This window comes from Eublepharis macularius, chromosome 7 (assembly GCF_028583425.1).
Source record: "Eublepharis macularius isolate TG4126 chromosome 7, MPM_Emac_v1.0, whole genome shotgun sequence".
Classification (NCBI taxonomy): domain Eukaryota; kingdom Metazoa; phylum Chordata; class Lepidosauria; order Squamata; family Eublepharidae; genus Eublepharis; species Eublepharis macularius.
In genome coordinates, this window is record NC_072796.1 from 95,200,388 (window position 1) to 95,216,787 (window position 16,400).

At 42.3% G+C, this 16,400-nt stretch overlaps 1 protein-coding gene across 1 annotated transcript in view; it reads left to right on the forward strand.

The window, feature by feature from the left end:
* The window catches only part of PREX2 (phosphatidylinositol-3,4,5-trisphosphate dependent Rac exchange factor 2), a 194,521-nt gene that overhangs the window by 100,585 nt on the left and 77,536 nt on the right, over positions 1–16,400 (forward strand). The window contains exons 21-23 of the mRNA XM_054984937.1: positions 2,760–2,877; positions 4,675–4,859; positions 10,519–10,680. Coding sequence (XP_054840912.1) covers positions 2,760–2,877; positions 4,675–4,859; positions 10,519–10,680 — 465 coding nt within the window. The remainder of the gene's footprint in view (positions 1–2,759; positions 2,878–4,674; positions 4,860–10,518; positions 10,681–16,400) is intronic.

The window sequence follows — 16,400 nt, forward strand, 5'->3', positions numbered from 1 at the left end:
TCTGGCAAGAAGGAGTTGTAGTATGACATAAAAGTTTAGAAACCCTTTATTATGATTAGTCTTTATAAAATAAAGAACATTGAATGCAAGCTTGTGTTGTGAAGAAAATATGTTTCAAATCTTTCAGGAATATATTTGCCATATGAAAGTGAAGTAGATTTAAAACCTAGCTTAATGTTTCATGTGGAAGCAATATACCAGTGATCTGATTCTTGATGTTCTTGTTCAACTTTTATTTCATCCCACACATTTCCCTTTACAGACTGTTTTTTCAATTCTGGCAGAACATAAGGCTATTTTTGTAGTTCATCCAGCTGCAATAAAATGTGTGTGTATGGGGGAGGGGATAGAAAATTTTGTGTGGGAGAGAATACATCTGTGAGCCAGTATGGATTGATTTTTATTTTATTAAATATATTTTTAAAAGAGTCACTTTTTAGCATTTTACTTTTCAGAAACTATTGCTACACAATTAATAAGAGAAAATATGGGTTTAAATAAATGTGGAATAACTAACTAGTCTGGCTGGAATGTAAGTCCTTGGTTCATGATTTCCTTACTAAAAATCTATTAACTCTTGAGATGAACAATATATAACACCCAAAAAGCATCAGCGTAGATTTGTATAGTTTGAATTTTAAAAATGGCCAGTTGAAATAATTTGTGAAGTAAGCACTTTAGTGGTAGCAACCAGGTCTCATTTGGAGGCGGAACACGCTGGAATGGTGTTCTGGTCGATCTGAAAAGAGGTCATGTGGATTTTGGCCCCGCCCACGTGATTCCGTTTCCTTCCGGCTGTCCTAGTCCTTAGCAGCAAGCTCTGCTGCTTTATTTTCATTTGTGACTCGTGAGAGAGAGGGAGAGAGAGAGAGAGAGAGAAAAAATGAGTGAGCGAGTGCAAGCCGAGTGGGGCTGGGCTCCAAAGGAACGTAAGCTGCTTTGAATTCATAGAATCATAGAGTTGGAAGGGGCCATACAGACCATCTAGTCCAACCCCCTGCCCAGTGCTCTGCTCTGCTGCTGCTGCTCTGCGGCTTGCTTTATTTTCATTTGTGACTCGTAGGAGAGAGAGAGAGAAAATGAGTGAGTGAGTGCAAGCCGAGTGGGGCTGGGCTCCAAAGGAACGTAAACTGCTTCGAATTCATTCTGCTCTGCCGCTTGCTTTATTTTCATTTGTGACTCATGGGAGAGAGAGAGAGAGAAAGTGAGTGAGTGAGTGCAAGCTGAGTGGGGCTGGGCTCCAAAGGAACGTAAGCTGCTTTGAATTCATTATGCTCTGCTGCTTGCTTTATTTTCATTTGTGACTCGTGGGAGAGAAGGAGAGGGAGAAAGAGAGAGAGGGAGTGCAAGCCGAGTGGGGCTGGGCTCCAGAGGAATGTAAGCTGCCTTGAATTCATTCTGCTGCTTTATTTTCATTTGTGACTTGTGAGAGTGAGTGCATGCATGCATGCGTGCAAGCAAGCTGGGCTGACTCTCCAGAGAAGGGTAAGCTGCTTTGAGTTCTTTCTGCTTTAAGGAAATACCTGGAGATTTTTGGGGAAAGGGGACTGAGGGGTGGATGGTGCCTTCGGACACACTTCCGGTGATGTCAGGGGGTGTGGCATATGTTAATGAGATATGCTAATGAGTTCCTGAAGTTCTTTTTCTAGGAAATGACCCCTGGTAGCAACTAAAATGGAATACATTTTCTGGGGAAATGTGTTTCTTTCAAAATATTTCAATCATAAAAAATTTCTACTGATACGAGAGTTATCCATTTAGAAGACCGTGATACTGTAGCTTGAACTAAGACTGCCTTTTAGCTATATGCAGTAATATAACAAGCATTATTGATTTGAATGGAAACCTATGTAAAAATATTTCTTTAATGTGAAAACATTCACAATGATTTTTGCTGCTCAATATTTTCAAGATGAAAAATATGCTTTTGAGGGCAAACAAAGGTCTTACCATTCCTTTCCCCTTCACACCAACTTTTCTGGTTGGATCCACTTCTGCATTAGTACCATTTTTTACTTATTGTTTAAATTCTTTCTCAGTAAGTCGAGAATCATATAGCAAATGTGGTAGTATGAATCATATTTGACATCACTGAAAACAAACGAAGTTGTATTATCCTTACTATGAACAGGATCTTGGAAAGAAAGCAAGATGTCCTCATGTTGTCAGCTGACCAGCATTTCATTTCATGCTGAGCTGCACAGCAGTGATTTCATTGTCTTCCCTTACTGTACTGCACAGTGAAGAGGAAGTATTAGGCACTATAGAAGTGTCTTTACTGTCTTGCACTATGAAGTAATGAAGTAGCATGATGAGATGAGGACAGTCTGGGTTGGTTTTGTAGTAGAGGGATTCATTTTCCATTCTGCCAGATAACACTATGGCAGTTGTGTGGTGGTGGAGACTGCCCTCAATTCACAGCTGACTTATGGCGACCCCTGGTGAGACTAACAGAGATGGTTTGCCATTGCCTGCCTCTGTAACCCTGGTCTTTTTTTGGAGGTTTCCCATCCATTTACTAACCAGGGCCGACCCTGCTTAGCTTCTGAGGTCTGACAAGATGAGGCTCACCTGGGCTATCCAGGTCAGAGCATGGCAGTTCTCCCTCAAATATTTTTGTGTCCTCCAAGCTCAGCAATTCAGTGAAGTGGGAAGCCCAGCTCCAGTAAAAACATTGTTTTCTCCTTCAAAGCTGTTTTGTTATACAGTTTTTTATGAGGAATGTACATTTTAAAATCAGTGATGTAATTTCCCTACAGCAAGATTCTATTCAGTGGGTATATAATAGCATTGAGAGTGCCCAGGAAGATCTTCAGAAAACAAACTCCAAACCCTTGGGGGATGAAGGAGAAGATGCATTTGACTGTAAAGTAGAAGGTAGGAAAGCATTGTGTCTCTCTGTGTTAGTAAGTTAAACGAAAGTCAACTTTGGATTTTACACAGAAGCAGAGAGAGAAAATATCTTAAAGGCTTTTGCATACTCTTTTCATGCTTTCAGTATAACATCTGAAGAAGATACGTTGCGTGTTATTTCTGCAGTGGGATAGATGAACAGAACATGAAGGGAAAGTAACCCAGTGCAGTGAGACACACATAAAGAAATACTATGCATGTGAGAAGCCCCTATGTGAGCCACTAACATGTCTGATTACCAAACATGCAAAGTTATTGAAAAATGATTTCTAATGGATTTCTGAATTCTACTATTGTTTCCAAAATTTTAAGCTGCTTTATAGATACTTGTATGAAAAGGTGGAATATAATTATGTCAAATAAATAAGAAAGGTTAAATTCAGTCTAAAATGCCTGGTGGTATTTAATTGTATCTATCTCCAAACTAAACAAGTGAAAGAGAAAGCTGGGCTACTGAGCAAAGCAGAGTCTTCTACACTGGGATGTCTGCTGAAAAGGTCTTTCTCATAGATGCACATTTTGACTGAATTTGCAGATTCCCCTTTGAACAGTATTCTGGAGGAGATGAAAATTCAGTCAAAGAAGAGAAATATATAAAAGAGAAAAATCGTTCAAAGGGATTTGGCTACCTTTGCATTTGCCCCACCATTTGGAATGACGAGACACACACAAGGCTTGGGTATAAATTTGGGCCATTTATTGACCAAAATTAAACTTAATAACGGCAAGGGCATCACTAGCGGTACAGGTCAGGACCAAGGGATCACCCCGGACCTCCTCCCTGACCTGTCTGGGTGAGTCACCCCTGCCCCAGGTGCGAGTTATCCATGTGAATGGCTGTAACCCGGCCGGCCAGGTGAATGGTTCCCCCCTTAAAGCTCCAAGCACCCCAAGCTGTGGAGCCTGAGGGAAGGACTTGCACAGAGAGTCCCACAGGCAGTCTGCCCTCTCAGCTGGCCGCCATAAAGCCTGCCAGCTGATCCTTGACAGATCCCAATTCCCCACCAGTGAGGAGGTGCCGCCAGGTGCTCACCGGCCTGCTCTGTCTACCCAAATCTAACCTGCCAGAGACCTAGGTTACAGTTCCACCACTCCAAATACCACTCCTACATGACAGTACATGGTAGGCAAAAAACATCTCTTCCCTGAGCCAATTTGGGAAAAAGAGAAAAAATTCCTACCTGGCCCTGGTAACCAGCAACCAGCTAATCCTGTACTGCCCTAAGGTGCGGTGGGCGGGCCGAGCTTTCAAAGCTGACTGAGCCCTACGGAGGCAGAGCCTCCCTTTATAGGGCCAGGCGCCACCTCCCAAAACCTGAATGCCTAGGAATGCAAGGCTGCCTCTCCCTCTGTGCAGTGAGGCAAAAGCGGCCCCCAGCCCAAGCATGTTTCACATGCAGCTGGGTGTGCCATCTTCCCTTCTTTTGAACTTTTGACCATACCACCCTAACAGAATTTGTCCATCCCTGATGTAAATGAGGAGTTTGTGTACCTTGGGATTAAGAAGATTGCTAGATGTTTCCTTGACTAAGGCCTGTGTCATGACAATCAGGGGTGAACTTGTCATTCTGTCTACGTCCATTGTTCTGACGAGCAATTTTGGGGTTTCAACCTCACAGCTAGAATGTTACAGTGATAATCAACTGGTTTCTTCACATTAGCTCATCCAGCTAAATCTTTAATTTAATTATTTTGTTTAGTAAATATAATAAAAGTTAGAAACAAGGAGAAAGTGAAAAAGTTTATTTTAATTCTTTTTAGAAGTAATTGACAAATTTAACACCATGGCGATTATTGATGGACTGAAGGACCATGTCAGTCTGACTGTAGATAATGTTCATCTGGAATATGGTGTGGTTTATGAGTATGACAGTACTGCTGGCATAAAATGCCATGTTTTGGAGAAGATGATTGAACCAAAGGGCTTTTTTACCTTGACAGCAAAGGTAAGAAGCATAGAACATTTTTATTTCTAGCCTACTTTTATCTTTGAAAATGATCCTTCGATTGTTTATGTTTTTAAAAAACTGCACGAAGTAAAACATACATAGCTCCCCCACCCCAAACCATAAAAAATTCTTTTCAGCAGAGTAAACTAAATTAATATAAGCAGCATTTGACTTCCCAAATCCAGGAGTGAGGGGAAAAGGTGGTCCTCTGCAAACAGTTTCACAGCTTTGGTGCTGCTATGGAAAAAGCCCTTTTTTGTGCAACCCTCCCTATACACTGTTGATGGTGGGTGAATATGAAGAACTGTCCAGGTAGATTGCTTCTGTCACTAAAACAGCATATTTTAGTTAATGATTAATGTGGTGTGGAAAGTGCCATCAAGTCACAGTCAATTTATGGCAACCTTTGCTAGGGTTTTCAAGGCAAAGGACTAATGGAGGTTGTTTGCCATTGCCTGCCTCTGCAATCCTGGTCTTCTTTGGAAGTCTCTCATCCAATTACTAACCAAGGCCAACAGTGCTTAGGCTTCCAAGATCTGATAACACTGGGCTTGTCTGCACTATCCAGGTCAGGGCACTGATTAATAACAATTAATAAGATTATTAAAAATTCCATTCAAAGTATTGTTTGTAAGTGACCTAGTTATCACTGACCTGAACAATGGTTTTGTAACACTCAGGAAAAAATAAAGCCATGGCATTGCCATAAATTAAACTTCTGAACTTAAAATAACAAATGCCAAAGAGATGAAATATCTATTAACTTCTTCCCTTGTGCTTCTCTCCTCCAAACTGCTTCTTGTAAGGTAATTATAGGGCAATATGGCATTTTTCTCTAAATTGTGTTTGGAGGTGATTTTTAATGAATCTGGCTTCAGTGTGACCCTCAGCTCCCACACTGAACTGGAAAATGACATCATTTTTTGTGCAACATAGGAGCTGTGGGTTGCATTGAAGATAGATTAATTAAAAATCGCCTCCAGATGGACTATTTTTAATTAATCTGTCTTCAGTATGACCGGCAGTTCTCCTATCACTCAGGGTAATGGGAGAGCACTTGCACTTCTCTCCACTTGTGCCTTTCTCCCCCACTGGCCAGGTGAGCCGGCCACAGAGTGGCAGGTGGGGGGTGGGGATTTCCCTGCCCCAGGTGTGTTTATGGTGGCAAGCCTACTTGTCAGCCATGCTCCTATATTTCCTCCCTCCTTTCTTCATGCATGGACAGCAACTGAAACTTCTTGGTTTTGGAAGCCTTGAATCAAACTAATTTGACATGATACCTAATTGTCGGTGAATTGAAATTTATCTTCTCACTATCAATCAGAATTCTAAACTCAAGATGCAGCAAGAAAAAGTTGCTTGAAATATAGTAATTTGAAATAAATTAATGTTGTACAGCAACCTGGTACTGTTAACTACATTGTTTTCAGCTATAACCAAATCTAGCCACTTTGAAAAAATGCTTTGTATTTTTAATTAAACTTGAGGAACTGTAAATTAATTGGAACCCTTTAATTAGTACGTTGATTCACTTGTACAACTCTGTTTAAAAATCTGGCTATAATTACTTCCATTTTAGGCTGACTGGATCTAAGCAAAAAATGAACTTCAAGTATAAAAAGCTCTTTATTCCACTTATTTTACGAATTACCATCAGAATATTTCACCAAGGATAAATTAATTTGAATCCAAATATGAAATATTTTTCCATTATAAATTTATAACTAAGTCTGTTGATATCTAATATTTGTTTGAAAAGGGAAAATTGTGTGCAAATGCTCTTACTCCCCCCCCCCAACTGTACCATTAAGGTGAGGAAGGGCTAATAGGTTATAAATCTGCACTCTCTATTGCATGCAAAGTATATTTTAAAGTCCTTTAAGTTTGAGAGGAGCAACAGAGCAGCATAGAAGTATTGCATTGCATGCACAGTTTTCACATGCATCAGTTCATTCCCCAGAGCTACAGCTGAGTTGTAGCAATGAGACATATTCAGTCTCAAAATGCATACTTTGCATGCATTTGAACTCCTATTTGAAGATTACATAAAAAAAATTGCCAAAGGATCTGGTGGTTTTGCTTGCTTCTCTTTTCTCTCATCTCCTTGCTCTAGCCCTTAAGCTTGTGTTTGTATGCGAGTTAAGATCTTGGAACTGAATATGTCTCATTGCTACAACTCAGCTGTAGCTCTGGGGAATGAACTGATGCATGTGAAAACTGTGCATGCAATGCAATACTTCTATGCTGCTCTGTTGCTCCTCTCAAACTTAAAGGACTTTAAAATATACTTTGCATTATACAGAAGTTAATAAATTTCCCACTGTTCTACAATTCAGCATTTTAATGTCTTTAATTCCAGCAGTTGTATAAGAATTCCAGCAGTTTTAAAATTAATTTCTGGTTCTTGTGATAGGATTACCAGCCAACTAATGGGAACAGGGAACCCCCATTCCCAGCCTCTGCCCCCTCACCTCTCACCTAATCAGTTGGGGGGAGTGCAAGAAAGCATGATGTCATTCCCAGTATGATGCAGAAGCATGAATTGTTTTGGGAGCTGATTTACACTCTGGGGGACTTGGCAACCCTATCTTGTGATTAATTTTAAAAGGCTTTCACAGAAGATTATAAATATAGGCATCAATTTCCAGAATTAATTTCAGTTAGTAATAGATTTGTTACAACTATGGTTGCCAGATTTAGATTGGGAAATTTCTGGATATTTGTGGGTGGACCCTGGAGAGGGCAGGGTTTGGAGATGAGAGAGATCTAATCAGGGTACAATGCCATAAAGTCTACTCTCCATCACAGTTCATTGTCTCCAGGGGAATTGATCTCTGTCATCTGGAGATCAGTTGTAATTCCAGAAGATCTCCAGGCTCCAAGTTGGCAATCTTATTTATTTATTTATTTATTTATTTATTTATTTATTTATTTATTTATTTATTTATTACATTTTTGACCTGTCCTCCCCACAAGTGGGCTCAGGGCAAGGTACAACGTTGATTAAAATACAACATAAAAACAATAATCACAGCATAAAAACAGCAATCAATAAAACCATTCCAAGACGGGGCAGTCCTGCACTCCTGCCCATCAGCATACAAAAAGGGGAGGTAGTAGTGCACAGATAGAATACTGTACCCCTTTTCGGGGCAGCCAGCAGTGGACTCTCCATAACCCCTCATAGAGGAAGACTGGTGGAAGGCTTGGCAATGATGGACTAAAATTAGCCTCCACCATATGCCTGGTGGAACATCTCTGTCTTACAGGCCCACCTAAATGATACAAGATCCTAGTCGGCCAGAGTGTCCTCAGACAGAGAGTTCCACCAGGTTGGGGCCAGAACCAAAAAGGTCCTTGCCCTGGTAGAGGCCAGTCATGCCTCCCTAGGGCCATTGACCACCAGTAGATGTTTTCCAGTTGAACAAAGTGTTCTCTGGGGTACATACGGGGAGAGTTGGTCCCTTAGGTATGCTGATCCCAGTCTGTTTAGGGCTTTCTAGGTCAGAACCAACACCTTGAACCAGAACTGGAATTCTACTGGGAGCCAGTGAAGCTGCTGCAAGATAGGCGTAATGTGTGTCCTACACGAAGCTCCAGTTAGGACATGTGCAGCAGCATTCTGGACCCATTGAAGTCTCCAGATCAAGCCCAAGGGCAGCCCTGCATAGAGCGAGTTACAGTAGTCCAACCTGGAGGTGAGCGTTGCATGGATCACTGTCGTTAGGTCCTGGGCCGAAAGGTAGGGCGCCAGTTGCCGGGCCTGCCAAAGGTAGAAAAAGGCCACCCAAGGCACACCCGTGATATGGCCCTCCATAGACAAGGAGGAGTCCAGAATCATGCCCAAACTCCTAACCGATGGTGCAGGCACAAGTGGTGCCCCCCCAAAGGTTGGGAGAAGGATCCCCACCTCTGACAGCCCCCAGCCCAAGTACAGGACCTCCGTCTTCACGGGATTCAACTTCAGCCTGCTCTGTTCTACCCACCCAGACACGGCCTCCAGAGCTCTCAACATAGTGTCAGGGGCAGAGTCAGGTTGGTCACTTATCAACAGATACAACTGGGTGTCATCTACATATTGATGACATCTCAGTCCTAAACTCTACACCAACTGGGCGAGGGGGGGCATATAAAGATTGAATAACAGGGGAGAGAGTATCACCCCCTGTGGGACGCAGCACTCCAAAGGATAGTCTGTGGACAGTCTCTCCCCCAGCGCCACCCTCTGTCCCCAACTGTGGAGAAAAGAGACAAGCCACTGCAAGGCCGTCCCATGAATCCCCACATCAGCGAGGCAGTGGGCCAACAACTCATGGTCAACCATGTCGAATGCTGCTAAAAGATCTAACAAGATGAGCAGCGCCGCCCCGCCCCGATCCAGGTGTCTACAGAGATTGTCTGCGAGGGTGACCAACACTGTCTCTGTCCCATAGCCCAAATGGAACCCGGACTGGTATGGGTCCCGGACAGAGGTCTTTTCTAGGAACAACTGTAGCTGATCCACCACCGCCTGCTCAATCACCTCAATCAATGGGAGGTTCGATACTTGGCGGTAACTGGATGGGTCAGTGGGGTCCAAAGAAGTTTTTTTTCAAAAGAGTCCTCACTACGGCTTCCTTTAGCATCCCGGGAAAACCCCCGGAGCTCAATGATGTATTAATAATGACCTCCTATTGGGCCCCCAACCCATCAGCACTGGCTTTCACCAGTGCATATGTCGGAATCTGGTATTGCATCTGGGTTTTCTTATAATAAAACTCATTATCTTTATGAATCACTGATTTTTGGTGTCTTAGTTAATGTGGGCAATTGCTGTTGGGAAAAATAACCTGAATGCAGAGTACCTTTAGGAAAATTAATAAATTATATCTCATATAAATATATTTGTTCCTTCACCTGGATAGCCCAGGCAAGTCTAATCTCATCAGATCTCAGAAGCTAAGCCAATATGACCTTGGTTAGTAATTGGATGGGAGACCTCCAGTGAAGACCAGAGTTGCAGAGGCAGGCAATGGCAAACCACCTCTGTTAGTCTCTTGCCTTAAGAAACCCCATTAGGGGGTTGCCATAAGTCTCTGTGACTTGATGGCACTCTCCACCATCACCAGACATATTTGTAATATTCATGACATGAACAGCAATCTTCTGGTTGCTCACCTTCCCTAATCTGCCTCTGCATATGATATGGTAACAAATCTGACATTAATTTTTTTTTGGTATACTTCCTTGATATTTTCCATTTTAGTATACAACAGTCCATTTCAAATAATTATGGGGGGTGGGGGGAGCTCAGACTAGACAGTAACATAAAAGGCTAGATTTTTAAATAGACTTTCATTTCATTATTAATATTCAGATTGTTTATTTTAGTAAATATTACTTTATCATTAGTTTATAATATATATGTTGCATGAACGTAAAATGTTACTAGCAGAAGATGTACTTATTTTAAAAAGATAATGTGCTTCATATATGTTGTATATTTGGATGTGCTACTATAAATTGGAAAGAAGTAGTTATTAGGAAAAGAAAATCCTCTCCACAGAAACAGCCTTTTTGTTTGCATTTCATAGATACTCAGATTCTTAGAATGTTTGTAGTGATAATTGTCATTTTAACATCTTGACATAAAATATTACTGTTGTCTTATTTACAGATTCTTGAAGCATTAGCAAAAAGTGATGAGCAATTTGTGCAGAACTGTAATAGCCTAAAAAGTTTAAATGAAGTAATCCCTACTGATCTTCAAAGTAAATTCAGTACAAGCTGCACTGAGAAAATTGAGCGCATCTGCAGAAGAATCAGTAGCTATAAAAAGGTAAGGTCCATACATTTATTTTTATGAAAGAATAAAAATATATTGCTTAAACTTTTGTTCATCTGATGTCTTACAGTGAAACAGCAGAAAATAGTTGAATCATCTATATACCTGCGAGGGTAGGATTTTGCCGGAATGGAGCTACAGTTATGTGTCCTGTATGACAAATCATGAATCCTTGTAAAAGAACTTATGATGTTGACTTATTCAGAGCCAGACCAGGAAACTCAAGGAAGATTTACAAATTACAGGAGATATTCAGAACTTTGAGGGTCAAGTGGGGGATATTCAGCAGAGGAGAATAGTTTATTCTGCCCAGCCAAATTCCCAGACACTAGATTCCTCTCCTCTCCCATTCCTGGGCCTAAAGTGGCACATTATTATTGTAGCAATAGAAAAAAGCAAGAGTCCAGTATCTCCTATAAGACTGACAAAATTTGTAGTAGGGTATGAGCTTTTGTGAGTCGTGGCTCACTTCTTCAGATCATTGTTGTTGTCTGCCTTTCTCATTGAGAGCCAAGGTGGATTACACACTGCAAGTAAATACAATATGATCAATAGCTTGGACATTCACTGAGCAAAATACAGTATGACCAACAGTTAGGACACTCAAGGAAAAATAGATACAATATGGTATGGTAGCCACAAATTTGAAAACAAGCATAAAGCTGAACACAGAGATGAAACCTTTCTGAAACAAAATGTAATTAATTAACATGACATCTTTAGCAATATGAAACTACTTAGGAGGAGTATATCTATATCAGTACCTAATAGCATAATCTATAGTCCCTGTCCTTTAAAAATATATCTCTTTGAGCTATTTCTTATGACAAAGCCCTGTAATCTGAGTAGAAGACCCATTATGAATAATTCAGGTTTGCATAGTTTGTGGAAAGTCAAGAGAGTGGGAGCTTTCCTGACCTCCTCAAGCAGGCTATTTCACATGGTGGGGGCTACCACAGAGAAAGCTCGTATATGGACAGCTGTTGATTTTGTCCAACTGTAGGGTAGTAATCGAAGAAGGCCCTGAACAGATGAGCAAAGCTGCCATGGTGGAACATAGCGAGAGAGGTGGTTGCGCAGGGGCCCAGGCCATGAAGGGCTTTGTAATAGTCATATCCTTGAATTGATCTGAGTAATGATGGGAAGCCAATGGAGTGACAGCAGAATGGGAATGATATGCACGCTCTCTCTAGCTTCTGAGAGTAAAAGAATTGCAGCATTTTGCAGTAGCTGCAGTCTCTGAGTTGACTTTGAGGGGAGACCTAGGTAGAGTAAATTACAGTAGTCTAGTCTTGAAGTTACCATGGTATAAATCCAGGTGGTCAGATCAGCCGTATCAAGGTATCTATGCTAGGCTGAGTTGGAAGAAGGGTTTTTTTGCTGCTGCATTTACTTGCTTCTCTAGCAACAGTGTTGGATCCAGTATAACATCTAGGCTGTTAACCTAATCATCCAGGGTCAACTGAACCCCATCCAAGGCTGGAAGCAAAATGTCCTTCAAGTTCTCTACTTTTTCAGGCAGCGTAACTTCTGTCTTGTCTGGGTTCAATTTTAATTTGTTTGCTTTCAGCCATCTGAAAACAGCTTTCAAACAGTGACTCAATAACTCTACAGGATCATTAAGGAATTTGGATAAGGAGCTATAGAGCTGGATATCATCTGCATATTAATGGCATCTATGGTTTCCAGGTCCCCATACCCTCTGGGCGGGAGGTGGGAGACCTGACATTCACCTTACAGACATCTTTGCATGCACACTCTCAGGGCTACGCAATAAAGTCACTTCTGGGAAGTGACATCATCATGCAGGCCATGTGCTGCCCTGGGAGCACTCTCGCCCTCCGCAGCTCCGCAACAAGCCCTGAAATGCTCCTGCGCTCTGCAGTGGCTGAAATTGGCTCACTGCAGCACGTCACACCACCCAGAAGTGCGCCATAATGGCATCCAATTCCATACCTACGAATGATTTTTCCTGAAGACTTTACAAAGAGGTTGAATAACATAGGGGATAAGATTGTGCCTTTCTGGAACCCTGCAAGTTAATTCTCATAATGTGGATAGCTGGTCTCCAATGATTTAAACCTGTCCAGAGCCCATCCCCTGATACCTGCTTCTGCCTCCAAATGTCTCAACAGGATGGGATGGTCCGTAATATTGAAGGTTGCATATAGGTCCAGGAGGAGCAACAATGAAACATGGCCCTTGTTTACATTCAGATGGAGGTCAATAACTAGAGCCACCAGAGCCTCTCTGTCCCATAGCCTGGCCTAAAACCAGACTGAAAAGGGTCCAGATTACAAAAGTTTTTTAAAAAGGCCTGGAGTTGGTCAGTTACTGCTCTCTCAACCCCCTTGCCCAGAAAGAGCAGATTAGAGACTGGGCGATAATTGGCTACATCATTTTTGTCTAAGGATGGTTTTTAAAGTACTGGATCAATGACTGCTCTTTGAGAGACTGAGGGAAGGTGTCTTGAGTTAGTCACTGATTTATGATAGCCATCAAGGGCTACTTTATGTGGTCTTTACAAGATTTAGCAGCCAGAATGGGCAAGGATTCAGTGTACAAGTAGAAGGGGCCCAGATGATGTGTTTAACATTATTTCTGCCTAACCTGTTTTACAGCTGGCATCCACATCAGAGCATTTTATTCAAGCTATTTTATTCGAGCTATTTTATCAGCAAAAATCTTTGTAAAGGTGTCATAGCTAATTGTCTCTTTTTGAACCATTAAGGGCTCAGATTTGGAGTCAAAAGATGTCAAGTTACCTTAAACAGTTGGGATGGACATGAACCAGCTAATTTAGTGGTTGCTGAAAAAGGCATGTCACAATCCATGCTTTAATAGAGCCTGTGTTTGGTATTCCAAACCTCCTTAAAGCATTTTGGAATCCAAAAGCCTTCATGGGTGGACCATTTTAGTTGGGCCTTCCATTTTGTGAGATGTCAGGGCCATATTCACCATTGACTTCACTAGATAGTGGTCAGACCATGGTTCAGGCTGAATATCAAATCCCAAAAGAACAGTTTCCCTCAAAGGCTTAGAGCAAAAGATTGAAGTCCAAGGCATGGCCTTTTTCATGTGTCGGTCTTGTCACTATTTGAGAGGGGCCCAGGGTTACCAAGGAAGTTATGAAGTCCTGTGCTGGCCCCAATGTGGAGCATTCAGCATGGATGTTGAAATAATCCAGAACTGTCAGTGTAGGTCTCTGGCACCACATCTGAAAGCATCTCTGTCAGCTCAGAAAGGGTGCTTACTGGGGAACTAGGTGGCCAGTAGACTAGTAGAATACGCAGGCTATCCTTAGCTCCCAATGTAAGGAGCATACAGTCAATGCCTGCTATAGTTAGTACCAGAAGTCTGTGGAAATTTAATGTGTCAAGGACTACAATAACAATTCCATCTCTGCTGCTGCCTGTGTGGGGTAGGTGAAGAACTTCCTAATCATGTGGAGTTAGCTGGGACAGGCACACCATGGCATTTTCTTCCAAACAAGTAGGAATCAAACCTAAAATTAAGGATTTGGGTAGTGGCCATATGGCCCAAGGTTTCACTGAATGTATGACTGAAAGCTGCGTATAGTATCAGTTTGCTTGCCTCGAGTGCTGTTTTTATGTCAGTTTGTTGCTTGAGGCATGGAGGGAATTTGATGACAGTATTGCATACATAATTGTGAATGCTGTGATTTTTAATGTCAGATTTATGTCCATTTCTTCTTTAGGCCATTTTCTCTTATTTTTACTTTTATATTCTTATTTTTGTTCTCTTGAGACCTGCTGTAGCATAGTGGTTGGGTCGCAAATCAGCATTCTACTAGTTCGACTCTCACTACTGCCATGAACTCTGCCTTGGGTAAGCGACTCCTCTCAGCTCCAGCTCCCCAGCTGTATTGTGAGGATAGTAGTAATACTGACTTTGTTCACCGCTCAGAGTGTGGCACTAATCTGTCCAGAAGGGTGGTATATAAACACACTGTTATTATTATAATGTTATTATTGCATAGAGACTGACCTGTTTGTCCAGTGTAGAGGGTGGAAGGGCATTGCTGACACTTGATAGTATATATAACATTGGAAGATGAACAAGTGAATGAACCTGAAACCTTGGTTTATTGCAGGGTCTGAGGTTAGTTGCTTACAGAAAGTAGTATTGGAGAGTTGTCTTTCAGCCTCCTGAATGTAGTCAGATTTTTCCATGATTTCTCCACTGAATGCATCATTAATGACTTGCAACTAGAGATGGGCACGATCCCATAAAAATTAACGACCCAGTGGATCATGAATCGGCACCAACGATGATCCCGCATTAACGATCTGCAACAACTATCTCCTGTTCCCAAACTGTGCATCGTGGATCGTGGAGGCCAAAGCAGGGCACGCTGGTATTCCCAGCTATGTGGGAAGGTGGGTGGTGGCGGTGGCCGCCAGGCCTGGCGGGCACGGAGAGGCGGTGACAAGCCACCTCCCCTCAGGTCCCATTCAGCAACACAGGAGTCTGTGTTTGGCCATCAGAGCTGCCTATCAGGGTTTGCAGGGATGAGATTGGAGTGCCCATGGCTACAGAACACCCCCTTCCCCCTCCCTCCCCTGGGTGTCTTCTCCCAACTGGTGACTGCTTTGCTGCTCCGTGGTTGGAAGAAAGCCCTGCTGATCAAGGAAAGCTGGGCTTCCATTCGGGTTTCCAGGGCGACAGAAGGAGGGCAAACAGAGCTCAGGCTTTCCCCTGGCTCTGTTGCCAGGGGAATAGATTGCTGATGCCTGAGTGTCTGGATCCCTGATCTGAGCCCGAACGCTATGATCCAGGCCTCTCCCGATTGCTGGATTGTTGGCCATGGCCGATCATGATCCGCTGGGTCACAATCACACGATCGCCATTATCGTGGGTTTTTTTCGATCGTAATGTGGATCATGCCCATCTCTACTTGCAACCTATGCTGGACAATGATACTTCTTTCTCAATAAACCAAGATGCCAGCTCTGTCCCCCCATTCACTCCAACTACACTGGGGTTGCCAGGACCAGGTAGGGAAATTCCTGGAGTTTTGGAGAGTGAAGCCTGGGGAAGGCAGAGTTTGGGGAAGGAAGGAATCTCAGCAGGTTATAATGCCATAGGATTCACCCTCCAAAGCAGCCATTTATCCAGGGGAACTGATCTCTGTGGCCTGGAGATCAGTTGTCATTCCGAGGGATCTCCAGCCACCACTTGGAGGTTGGCAACTCTAGACTACACAATCACTGGCCTGAACAACACCAGCTATACCATCTCAGGTTCATTCATTTGTTAATCTTCCAATTTTATGTATGTTATCAAGAGTAAGCAATGTCCTTCCACTCCTTACATTAGACAATGAATAAATGGACATAAATCTGACATTAAAAATCAAAACACTCACAAACATTCAAAAACTAGTAGGAGAATATTTTAATTTCTAGCACATTCCATTGTTGACCAAAAAGTGGCTATCCTCAAACAAAGAAGCTTCAAGGTAGATTACAAAGTGCGATTGCTGAATTTACACGTTCAGAAAAAGGGAACCTCTTGGCTAAATAGAGACATAGGATACGGATTTTGATCTCTGCTCTGATCAAGCTGCATTGCATTTATATCCTGACTCCCTTCTTTGCTCTACCCATCCCACCCTCCGACCGGGATATAAAGGCACTCAGATCTCCATTCCTTTCTGTATCTGAAGAAGGGATCTTTCCTTCCTGCTGTTC